The 13,515-nt window shown below is 42.3% G+C and overlaps 1 protein-coding gene across 1 annotated transcript in view; it reads left to right on the top strand.

The window, feature by feature from the left end:
* gphnb (gephyrin b) overlaps nucleotides 1-13,515 on the top strand; it is a 65,374-nt gene that overhangs the window by 14,053 nt on the left and 37,806 nt on the right. The window contains exon 2 of the mRNA XM_030771219.1: nucleotides 10,023-10,101. Within this exon, the coding sequence (XP_030627079.1) occupies nucleotides 10,023-10,101 (79 nt within the window). The remainder of the gene's footprint in view (nucleotides 1-10,022; nucleotides 10,102-13,515) is intronic.

Raw genomic sequence — 13,515 nt, forward strand, 5'->3', positions numbered from 1 at the left:
AGTCAGTTACCCTTTGGGAGAAAGACACCGAATGTATTTAATATATTTCAGACTGAGTAGAGAGAAGACTAGAGAGAGGAAGAGAGGAGAAAAGCTAGAAAAAACAACAAAAAAGGATATAAATGGTACAATGACCAAATAGTGGAGAGATAGGAGCAAATGAAAAAATACAGAACTTCCCATTTTCTCTTACCTCCAAATTACAGTTGTAACTTGTATGCCCTGGCTTCATTAGCACATATTCACACAGTATTCATAAAGGTGTTAATAAAACATCAATAAGACAAACCTTCAGACAGAGCATGCAGCGTCCTAGGGAACGGCAGAACTGAAGGATTTTAGGAGAAATCTAATGAAGGAGAGGACGACAGGTATGTGGGTATGTAAAAGGTGAAAAGAAATAGAAATAGAAATAGATGATTCACAGAAGTATGAGAAATTTCAGAAGGGATCAATCAACGCAGTGTCTAGTTCAGCTTCTGTAATGAGTGAGTATGAGTGTGTAAGGTGCTGCAAAGAGACTAAGGGTGCTGAGATCCCTTTTGTGTGTGTGTGTGTGTGTGTGTGTGTGTGTGTGTGTGTGTGTAATTACCGTGCGCTTGACAGTTTTGGGAGTTTTTGTCCGCATGCTAAGTTCTGACATTTGCGCTGCGGAATGTTTTATTAAACCTGCAGGTGGACAGTGAGTGGGAGCTCTGCCACACAGGTCAGCACATTCCTTCTGCATACTGCTCCCTGGATCATCATACACCACACACACACACACACACACACACACACACACACATACACACAAACACACATGCACACACACACAAAGGCACACACTTACACACATACACACACACACACACAAGCACGCGAACACACACATACACAAGCACAAACACACACACACAAACATACACACACACAGATGGAGAGACAGAGAGAATGTATGTGCACATGTTTTGTATGCATTTCTGTTTGTGCTTGTCTTCTGATGTATGGTGATAAGCTTTGATGTTTGTTGAAATTGTGTTGGTGGAGAGGGAAATGTTTGGATTTAATAATGACTCCTCCTTTGTGTGGATGGGATGCTTTCTCTGAAGTTCCCATTTAAATTCAACAGTAATGTGCATCTTGGCCAGCCAGAGTTGTGGAGCAGCATGAATAGAAAAATGGGTTGTAAGGGAGAACAAGGGGAATACAGTGGAGAAACTTCTCAGTACTCTCACTTCACTCTGGCACCTTTAAAAATGAAAAAAGAAAAAGATATCCTTTGAAGATCGGGAAAATTAAGAAACATTTCATTTCCAAAATTTCCAAAATTGTCCACCTAAGCAGTTTATGCATAAAATGAAATTCCTTGAAATATTTTACGTGAGTTCAGATGAGTTTAGAGAAAAGGATTTGTCTAAAGAAGGATTATATTACCCCTCAGGATCGAAATCCTGTTGTAGCTGTTGTTAATGCAACCTTACCTTTTGGCTACAGTTTTAGCTGAGTGGCAGTACAGCAGATTTAAGAGACATAGGTTATATAAATCCCCAACTGTAGCTCCAGACGTTATGTATTTCCACATGGCAATGCATCTTAAAGACTGTTCTTCTGTCTTTTTATTCCACGTGTGGATCAGCCCCTTTATGTAAATACTTGCGTATACTTGGTAATACACTTATACTAACCACTATGTGTCTAGCCACCCCATCCCAATGTATTACCCCTGAGTCTAAGACTATATGATGGACTGTACAGATTATTTCTATTTCTTATTGTATAGCCACTCTTCTTCTCTGGCGGTACGCGTGTTATACAGCTCTGAGACCAGTGCTGCTGCAGTATGACTCGCATTGATAGTGAAGTTAAGCCACTGATTTGCCTGTTTTGACGGTAGTCTAGTATAAGCACTGAACTCGTCTTATATCAGCTACTGAATAAGAAAAATAAATAGGGTTTAATTTAAAAAATTCTCGGCATTAAGCACAAATGTTACAGTTTAGAATTTAGTTTAGGTTATCACTGGATTTTAATGATCACATCTTGAGTAGGATTCCAGACATTTTCAGAGATTTGCTCCCGGAGTATTAACTGTTTTATTCTTTTTTTCCTCTCTCTCAGAAAACAAATAAATGAACACAGAAATAAAAGGCATCAGTGCACTTGATTGGACCGTTGTAGTCATGACCATAGTTTTACAGAACCACATCAGGGATAGAGTTGTCTATCCATTCTCTTTTGGATTCACCTCAGACTCCCCTTACCTTGTCTCTCCAGACCACTGCATTTGTCCCAGTTTTGCATCAAAACTCATTACTCATAATTATATTCCAGGCTCCCATGCCCCCAGCAGTCATGTCAGTCCGGAGATGCGCAGGGAATGTTCAACTACTCAGCGAGTGGAAAAGTCGTTAAATGTCGCTTTGCTTTTTTCCTGTGTTTTGCTGTGCTGGGCCATATTTTGCTGTGCTCGGAAGGGTTCTTTGCTGTGCTACACTGCGTTTTGCAGTCTTTGATGAGTTACTGCTGTGCTATGCTGTGTTTTGCTGTGCTGGGCCATATTTTGCTGTGCTTGGAAGGGTTCTTTGCTGTGCTATGCTGCGTTTTGCAGTCTTTGGTGAGTTACTGCTGTGCTACGCTGTGTTTTGCTGTGCTTGGTGGATTATTGCTGTGTTATGCTGTGTGGCGTCGTGACTAGAGGTTCACTGATATACTCTAATATGGCTTTAGTCTTCTTCACACTACTTTTGTTGTGCCATGACGTGAATATCCTTTTTGAAGTCCCTTCTCAGCTCAGTAGTAGTAGTACTGAATTGCCTGTGTGGCTCTGCTGTGCTGTAGCCACTGCATTAGAACATTACGGAAAGCTATTGCACGCTCTTGCAGGAAGATGTTGCATGTGGTGTATTGTGCTGTGTAAAGCAGCATTTGGCTATGCTCCATGGTACTACAGTGTGCGGTGCCATGCTGTGCCGTGTGGCAGAGACACGCTGGTTTTTGCAGTAGCAGGTGGAATGTGACGCCTTTCTCCTTACGTAAGTCTAGCCCTCAACACCCCCAACAACCCCCACCCTACCCCCCACAATTTAGATCTGACTTCAAACAGATGAAAATCATGCTGCTGGTAGGCTCTCCTCTGCCAGATATAAATAGCGTTTTTAACATCTTATCTGGAAGCACTGTTGTAGAGGGAGAGGGGAGAAGCGTTCAAACACAAGCCTGCAGATTAGGTTCCCATTGTTCCGCTCCACACCCCCTCCATTCTTGCCGGCTGCTTACAGTAAGCCCCGGGATCTGTGTGTGTTTGTGCATACGACTGCGTGCATGTGTGTTTGTGCGTGTGAGTGTGAGTGTGTGTGTGTTCCAGAGAGTGTGTAACAAGAGTGCTGCTGGGTGTGTCTTTGATGATGGATGCTGTGTTCCTGCTGCTTACCCCACTGCTCCACTCAGAATTAACAAGGTTGCTAAGATACGGTGGGCTTATATTAGATTAGGTTATCTGCTGTTATTGCTGTTACTATATTTTCCCCAGCACCGTGAAACCTTTATTAATTTGGAAATTTACCCTGGAATGGAATTAAGGAGCTGGTATTTGTACAACAGCATGGACACGCTTTACCTGGGAGGAAGATGTAATGTTCGGAGACCCTCTGAGTCAAATGTCCGCCCCTCCCCTCGACAAAAGTGGGGGCAGATCAACACCATTAAGTCTCTTTAATCTGTATCCCCTGGGCCAGTTTTTCCATCTGACAATGAGCAAACCAATAAGAGGAAAAAATTGCAGAGGCGGTAATGTCACTAAGCAGGAACTCCATTGGATAATGGTGGGAATAAGGCCTCTGCCTACTTCAGCCCTTATTTTTGGGTCTGTGCGTTTGGCAGACAGAGCAGCGTTTTCTGCACGTTCCTCGGTACAAATATATCATTCTCCTCATCTTTTTCTGTCCAGAGACGGTGTAATTGGAGGAGGATGATCATGTGGACTTCAGTCTCATGCTCTTCTCAGTCTCGTCCTGACCGTGTCCACTGCAATGCACTGGACCGTCACCCTGGTTCAGAGGACTCTTTATTCTCTTTATGGTCTCTGTGTCAACGCTGAACGGAAAACAAATTGGACGTTTAAAGCACAAACAACCCTTGGTGAATTTTCAGCCCATGGGAGAATGCATTGAAAACTTTAATCCTGTGTTTTTGCTTTGTTTTAATGCTGACCACTGATCTGTAAGAGCCGAGGACATGAGAGAGAGAGAGAGAGAGAGAGAGAGCTCCACTTGTTTACTCTGTTACAGCTCCTCATTGCAAATTAGCTGGAGTTACATAAACCCTGAAAGTGTTTCAAATATAAATCAACACTCACTAGAGTAAATGTAATTATGAAAGTGGTTGAAAAATTGAAAACAAGTAGGCAAATTTTTATAGCTTATCCTTTAACACTATGCGTTAAAGGAAATAAAATGAATTCCAGGAAATTTTCCATTGGGGGGGAGAAACATTCACAAATTTGTTGTGTTCTGTGAAATTCACTTTGCCATCATTTGACTTCAAACAACAGACGGGAGGACTCAGCAGAAGTCATTTCCAGGATTTTGTGGTTTGGCCATTCTGTGACATAATGTTATAATGGTTCTCTGTACTGCATTTTAGCTTTCAGTGGGTCATTTTCACTGATGCATACATTAAAGATCAACATCCAATAAGATTACAGGCTGGCTCTGTTTAGCCTCAGAAAAGTGCCAGATTGGTGCATTTTACAGATCTAACACTCTTTACTTGACACAGTAGTATTTATTGGTTGTGATTCATCATCATTTGATCAATAAATTCTTAATTATGTGATTGAAGTAATTGATTGGCCTGTGTCTTCTCACGTACCCTCCTGACTTGATAATGAAGCACGTGGATTATTAGTTGTGCTGTACAGTTCTAACATTGATCCGTTTCATTTGTGAGCGGTGTGAGAGCAGTAACGTTTGAACCTATACACTCAGTGAAAGCAATGACCCGTGAAACCAGCATAACCTTGTAATGCAGCATGGGCATGTTCTCCATTAGTATCATTAGCACCCCGTGTTGCTATAATTACTCTAAGACTGCAAGGTTTGTGTACGATCCTATAAAGGCTGTGCACCTTTTTCTTTTTTAAAGAAAAGCAAATTGCGTGAACATGTCATGGATTTAATCGCGTAAGTCATGGCGTTAAGTTTGCGTCTCTCGATTAAAGAAACAGAATGAACGATGGCGCTGATATTATTCATGCAGCTTTGTTATTGTAAAGAATATCAGAAGATCAGGCAGCGGCCAGCGGTGAATAAAGCCTGACTGAAGTAGAATCAGATTACTAGGCAAACGCTGAATGAGCCTTGTCAAGCACAGTCATTTTCTAAGCAGTGTTTACCTACCCGTGTTGTAAAGCACGAGAGCGCGAGCAAACACTGATATGTCATGTAATTCCTTAATTCAGTACGAATGAACGGTATTGAAATTAAAATTGTAATCCTGTTTCTTGTGCATAAAATACTTGGTAGCTACTTGCTAATAAGTACTAGCAACACCATGATGTGAACGTACACTGCATAGCAGAGAACTTAAAATATAGCACCATGAATTCCAAATGTCAGTTACAAACCCCCTAAATCTTGTGTTGATGTTCAAAGATTAGCGGCTGAATGCCGTTCATATGTCGGGAGTTAGCATCGGCTCGTAGGAGCGCAGTATAGGCTCAATGTGATGCATTGATGTGCTTGCAACTGTCAGCAAGTTTTGAATGTATCTTGTCATATTATAATAGTCTGATATGTAACGCCTGCTAATAGGTTATGCTCATAACAGCATTATAAAGGCTTTATGTAAAGTGCTGGTCTGAACACTCTCACTGACATAGGCTAAATGGTAGCTTTAATATCCTGAGGGCTACAACTGTAGCAGCAGCTGGATGATTTGTGACTGAAGTTGGATTAAAGTGCTGATGGTGTGCTGGATGGCTCAGATTAATGTGAAGTGTGCAGGTTCAGGAAAGGGAAATCCCATTAAAAGAGGATCATATGGAGATAATGGCCGCTGACTGTATTATGCACTAGAAATGATGCACTATCATACTCTCTCTCTCTCACTCTCTGTCTCTGTCTTTTCCTCTATCATTCTCTGGCCAGACCATGAAATGTCCCTGGAGAGCCATCACAAGGCTGTCAAGATGCTGATGGTTTTTTGTCTTAAATGTTCACCTCTTGTGTAAAATTTGGAGATTTTGTTAGAGAGTGTCGCAGGATGATTGATAAGAGCTTCCATGGGATATCTCATTAACAGTAGTGTTTCCCCAGAACGTATGAGAAGGAAACTTAGTGGCCAAGACATTATTGGACCCAGTCAGTGCTTAACTCAGTTGACTACATATTGGTAATTATAGTAATAATAAATATTGTAAATCGGTGATTAGTTTTCAGGATTACTTTTTAGGTTACATCCAGCGCGACACAATTTAGCTTGGACATAAATACACTCAGTTAACCTCACCTGAGTTAAGAAACTGCTATAATAGTGTGTGTGATCTTTGTAATGTTAAAATTTGTAATGTTAAATACTCTTCTAAACTTTGTCAATGTTGCCTAACTTTAGAAGTGATCCTTTGGTGAATGCTTGGATTAGCCGTCTTCAGTATAAAAGCAGCATCAATAACATTAGTGTCGTTCAGGGAAAGAAGTGACATTACGAGGATTACAAGGGTTTTCGGTTTGAAAAATGAGGTTTCGTGTGAAGTTTTAAAGGTCGGGCCAGTATGCATATTTTGGGAGGACACTCTCACAAAAACTAACTGATCTGACCTTGAGCAAAACGAAGCAAAAAAATATATATATATATCTACCTTCTAATCCCAAAGTAAACAGATTTCAATAAAAAGACCTTAAAACAAAATGTCAATGTGTTTGTATAAAGCATCATTCTGACCCCCCCCCCCCTTCTTTTTTTTTGGTAAAACACTCCACCCTATCTCTAATGTATTTTCCATTGTGCTGCTCTGGCTGTAGCTAACCAGTAGAACATGCAAAGCAAGGCCTCCTGATCTGCCACCCACACACACACACACACACACACACACACACACACACAGCCTGAGGCAGATGGGCATCCACTGAGCTGCTCAGGAGCACGAAGACATGCAGCCAGACAGTCGTCTGATGTGGAGAGAAGACGTCTAGGAGGAGGCAGTGTTGAAGGTGTGCGTTGTGTGTGTGTGTGTGTGTACATGTATGTGTGTGTGTGTGTGCGTGTGTGTGTAAAAGGGTTAAGAAATTCTCTGCCCCATCAGCCTCTGCCCCATCAGCCTCTAACAGTGATAGAGACAGTTGCTATGATTGTTCTGCTTAGTAAAAATGTATTGACTCTGTAATGTGGTGCAAATTTAATATCGGGATATTTCTTTAGAGCTGCATTATTCTGTTTACGTGTTTCTAAATGTGTGCATGTGTGTGTCGGTGTGTTTTTGCCTGCATACATGAGGGTTAGAGTGGATTCTTCCTATCGGGATAGGCAGGGGTCAGGTCAAAGGTTAGACTGTGTGTGTTGTTTCAGGCTCAGTGCATATGGTAGAGCAGCAGGGAGCCACTTAACAAACTCAGGATCATGAAAACCCCAGAGGGCAGCTCTCCCTATCTGATTCCCACACTCACTCACTTCCCTCAGTTATAAGCTTAGAGCTCTTAACCAAAGCCTAAAACTGACCATATACCACATTAAAAACTCAGTTTCCTTCTCAGCCTAAAGGAAAATATGTAGAGAAATACTAATTGCTTTGATAGGAAGTTTGAATGTCTGTCGTAGACACCAATCTATGGGGATGACTATTCATCATCTAGTTCATCATCGCTCTTCTCCACACTAGAATTAGCACTATCATTAACATTTTCTTTGATACATGTTGCAACAGCCTCTCTCTCTCTCTCTCTCTCTCTCTCTCTCTCTCTCTCTCTCTCTCTCTCTCTCTCTCTCTCTCTCTTTCTGTCTGATCTGAATGTCTGTCTTTCTGTCAGATCTGTATGTCTGAATGACTGAAAAATTTTTTTCCACACAGATTTTTTTTTCTGGTGGACAGGGACATTTTCAGGAGTATGTCTGCATGCACATACGATCACTCATGCAAACAAACACACACACACACACACACACACACACACACACACACACACACGTGCACACATGGTCCGTGGAGGGGTGCTGATTTGTATGACAGGCCATGCATATTGGTTCATAATGGTTCCTGTCCTTTGAAGGGGAGTGGTTGGTCTATTTTTAGATGGGGGGGGGGGGTTAGTGAAGGAGGCAAACAGAGAGAGAGAGAGAGAGAGAAAAGGAGGAGTACTGCAGTCTTAAAAGAAGAGTGCTTGTCTAATACAGAGCGTTGCCTGAGCCACGTGCATCCCCCGCAGCCTTCTCTCTGTGCAAATGTCAGCGTTCTCACACTCTCTCAATACTGCTCAGTATTTTACACACTTTGATACTTGTCTAACACTCAGGCCAGCACACTCTTTTTCACCCAGCATTTTCACATTTCACCCAGAACGCCGCAACGTTTTAGCCACCGACATACGTGTCCGGGTCAGGATTCGCGCGCGTGTGTCTCATGTTCTGAAATATCTGAGATCGCCAGCGCTCGGTCTCATTCTGCCCTATACTGAACATTCTCCTATTTTACCATCGCCCGTGTTTCACTCTCACATTTGCCTGATATGCATTTACTCAGTTTATTACATCATGATATACGTTCAGTTTATTCATTATGGCATGTGCTTTACTAAATATCTCTGACACTCTTTACTCATATTCTGTCTTTCTTCTGTGTTCTAACTTTGAAGCTATCATTTCAGGATTATTTGTTTGCCTGTGTCTGTTTGTTTGTTTGTTTGTTTTTTCCCTTTGTCATTGGGTTACCGGGTTTGGCATATTGGTCATACTAGCCACTTCTATTTAGTCATCTTTGAGAACTCTCTCGCTCTCTCTCTCTCTCTCTCTCTCTCTCTCTCTCTCAGATGTGTTATTGTGACAGTGAGCACAGGGATGACTCATGTGGCTCACACCTGCTCTACAGTCTTGGGACTTGGGTGATTACAGATGTGTGTGTGTGTGTGTGTGTCTGTTTGTCTGTGGACACATCTGTGTGCTTGCATGATAAATCTTATAATCAAGAATCTATTATTAAATGTGCTCATTCAGCTATAATATTGTATTCACTTTAATAATATTATATTAACCTTTAAAAGCTTTCTCAGACAAATGGATCTCCGTCTCCGTTTTTCAGTGAAATGTTAGGGTCACATTCTACATCTGGAGCAGCAGTGCGCCTCTGATTCAGTTCTTCTCATGACCTGTACAAAAATTCACCGTTGTCACCACGTGTTTTCTTTCCTTGAGCTTGTCTCTCTCTCTCTCTGAGTCTCAACTAGTTGCCGTGTATTAACAGAGGTCATTTCACAGTTCCTGATGAGCGTGTGGGGTGATAAATACGGCTGTCTGCACGTTAGATCTCTTGGCTTTGTGGTAGTTTCTGTCAGTCCAGCTTTGGCTTTCTTTTAGAGGCACCCTGCAGCCAAACGCTTTTACATGGTCCTGCCCTCAAGCCCACTGACTGGAGACAATGCACAGATGTAGTGATCCCAGTGTAAGAACTTTAAACCAGTTCAGGAACGCTGTGCAATATTATGGCAGAACTATTGTCATTTCTTTGCACAGCAATTTCCTTGATATTATGAGATGAGTCTTTTTGGATGCACTGATATGTTTTTAATTTCAGTTGGTGTGATTTCTTAGATTTCATTTTGATGATAAAGCTCTATATGAACTGTCTGCACTCCCACACTTAAAATAAGTGACAGTGCATTGCATCACTGCAAATAGTTTTTCATAACAGTATTCATGAAAGGCTGATATTAATGGTTTTCTCTCTCTCTCTCTTTTTCTCTCTCGCTCTCTCCCCCATCCCCCCCCCACCCAACCTTTCTCTCTCTCTCTCTCCCTCTCCCTCTCCCTCTCTCTCTCTCCTTCTCTCTCTGTAGTGAGTGATAGCTGCTTTCGAAATCTTGCTGAGGACCGCAGTGGAATCAACCTCAAAGACCTCGTGCACGACCCTTCCCTGTGAGTGACCTCAGCTGATCCCTCTGTCTCTCACGCATTCACACACGCACACACACATGCACGCTCACGCACACACACACACACACACACACACACACACACACATAAAACTAGGCTCTAACAAATTTTTCAGCAGACATGGTGAAATGGTAGAGATATTAATGCTGAGGTAATATAGTCTGAAATGAAAAAAAAAACGTGCCGAGTTTTACCTTTCTCAGGTCAAGTCCTAGAAACTTAAGAAAACTCACATTCTTAGCTACATTCTTTGGTGTCATATGATAGAGGCTGCTCTGTTTTACTCTCCTCTGTGACGCTTATCAAGGCTCTTCTCACAGAACTAATGCCTGTTCTTTCACATGCTCTCCTCTTCCATCCCTGTCTGTACAAACTCCTGATATTCACTAATGTCAGCATGACTCATAGTCTGCTCTCATTGTTATTTGGAGTCCATACAAACACACACACACACACACACACACATCTGTCTCTTCTCATGTTGATACTATGACACTTTTCCTGTCAAGGTAGCCTGCAGGAACATTTTGTGCTTTGTGTGTAACAGTATGTCACAGTTGCAAGGAATGAACCACAAGACAAGTACATAAACACAAACACAAACACCTAGACAAAAGGTTATGCTCAGACATCTGAACAATACGTTATTTCACTGTCAAGCAAACATGCACACACCGCATACAAAGTGCAAGTACGGTGCAGGCTGACACTCTGTCCTCATAAGGGTGACTGTGTGTTAGTATGTTTTGTCCTTTTGAATCAGAAATGCCAACAACTGGTTCTCCTTCTCTCTCTCCCTTACTCTCTCTCTATCATACACATACACACACACACACACACACACACACACACACACATACAGATTGTGGCATATCTTTCTTTTAGAGAGAGAGGGACTTAGAGAGAGAGAGAGAGCCCGTGATGGGAGACAGGCTAGGCAAGGACAAACTCTCTAGGGACTCCTTGCTGGCACGCCGTTGTCCTCAAGTGACTTCAGTTGTAACATCCTTTGTCAATTTTACAAATTACCGATGCTCGAAATAGGTTGGGAATAAATCAGAGGGCTGACGTGCGGCTTGTCTCCCATTGGGTGCAGTTGTAAGGACAACCAGACTGGACTTCTCACGCAGACACAGGACAGAACGATAGTCAAACCTGTTACGTTGCTAAACGGCTGACGATTAGCTGAACGGTACTGAGCAGTTCAGGGCTGTGCTGAACCGCGGTTAAAAGCCAAACCGGGCTAGCAAGCCTCACAGCCTGATCTGGCTGAACCAAAATAAGATGGAGCGCACTGAGAAAGGTGAGAAGGTCTTATCTTTTCCTGCTACGTACACAGAAAATGAGACACAAGTGTCGGAGCTGATGCGTCTGATGAGTGCTCTATTCAGTCAGCAGCGTTCCACCATAAAAAAAAAAAAAAAAAGTTTTTAAACATGACACATTGTCTTTGCTCTCTCGACAACAAGTTAGGAGAATTTGACAGGCGTTTGAAGAATGAGGGTCCATGAATTGTGGGGTTATGGAACCCTCTCATTCAGTCTGAGGAGTCCCCAGATCTAAACCAAACGCAATATGTTATGTTCTTTGGCTAGTGCTTTGTGTATATCAGGCCAGGGACTACAATATTTGAATGATCGGCCCTGTCCAAATAACCTTCTGTGGGTCTATTGTCTATTGTTCACATATTTGTCTATTGTCAAACATATGAATTTGACTCTGTGTATGTCACGTTGTGTCTCCTGCTTGTTTTATTTTTTTTTTCATACACTATTTGGCTAAGTCTCTAGTGTGTACTGCTGTGAGCGACCTCTTTAGGGACCTCCATCTGAGTGAATTTAAGCTTATCCCATGTCAAAGCTTTTCTCCATAACTATATCCTCTGCCTTTGCTCCACACTGCACGTGGCCTTTGCTGCCCCCCCCCCCCCCCCCCTTCCTCCCTTTAACGTCTGCAATGCATCAGCCAGGCAAGCAGGCATAGTGAGCTCCAGCAAGGGCGAGGTTTTCCCCATGTCCTCAAGCACTTCTCCAAGCTATGCTGAAAATCCCCGTACAGTACAAAGGACCTGAATTATTAATGAAGTCATACCGGCAGATGGCTCTCATTATGGAGACAACCCAGAATCTGCCTAGACCCTGCACAGCTGGAATTCACATGTGTGTAAGGGAGGAAGTTGCCATTCCCTGTTTTTTTTTTTTTTTTTCTTTTTCTCCTTATCTCTTATCTTACATTCATGCTCACTTGTTCGCTGGCTTTTTTTTTTCTTCCTTTCGTTTGTACTCCGGGGCTGGCCATGTGGACAGTTGCTTTACTGTGACAGAGTACGTATGAGCCCGCGGGGCTTGATTAAACAGTCTTAACTCTCCCATTAGGAAAAGCAGGGCTGTGCCAAGCCTGTGTTACAGGAGGAGCCCGCTTCAGAAAACTACCATGCAGTTCACTTTGACACCGGAGCTACGTTAAAAAAAAAAGAAAAAAAACAGATTCAGATGGGCGCAATGTCAAATACTAGATTAAGGAAATCTTGATTAGTAATATCCTGATGAATGCCTGATGCTGAGAGGGTGTTGTGTGTTCAAATGTATCGACAGGGTTAGAATGGTTAGAATATGTCCAATGTAGTGCAAATCCTAAAGCACTATCACAGATGCAAACACTTAACAAAACAGAAAACATGACATCCCAAACACAAGGAGGTGCACACATGCACAAGCACACACACACACACACACACACACACACACATACAGCAACACACTCCTCGCTACCAGAGGCCTCTAACCAAAGTGGTTTCCTTGGAAACGGGGGGAAAGAACCCAAGTTATTTGTGCTCAGCATATTGTCATTTGGGCTTAGAGGGAAACAAATACAAATCAAGAGGAAGGCTTGACAGGTCCTTTACTTTACCGCTGTGGAGACATGCTTTAAAAAAAAAACAAAAAAAAAACAGGCACACTCTCTCTGCTCTGACAGAAAAAAAAACCCTTACATATCCATCAATGTGTCAGGAGAATTGTGGAAAGTGTTGGACCCATCTTATTTTGGTATTTCTCTCAAGTCCTTGTTAACTGGTAACCATGTATTGAAGGTTCTGCTTGGATTACCCAGGGAGTAGGAATCTAGGATTGTCAGGATGCCCAACCAGTTGGCTTCCCATATACTCCCCTAATGCTGTGTATTCAATGGGATTTCTCAATCCATTCCTGAGGGCCTTGTTGCTCCAACAGCATCCCAGCTGCAGTTTAGATCCAATAACAAACAGCTTATTTTCACTTACAGAATCCAACGGTGAGATGAGATTCCTCGTTGCTGAGATTGCACTATGTATATGCCAGTTGTAAGTTTGGGTTGTCTTGTTCGATTGTTTGTTTGTTGTTCACTGCTTTGAATACC

Source organism: Chanos chanos, chromosome 4, assembly GCF_902362185.1.
Source record: "Chanos chanos chromosome 4, fChaCha1.1, whole genome shotgun sequence".
Taxonomy (NCBI): Eukaryota; Metazoa; Chordata; class Actinopteri; order Gonorynchiformes; family Chanidae; genus Chanos; species Chanos chanos.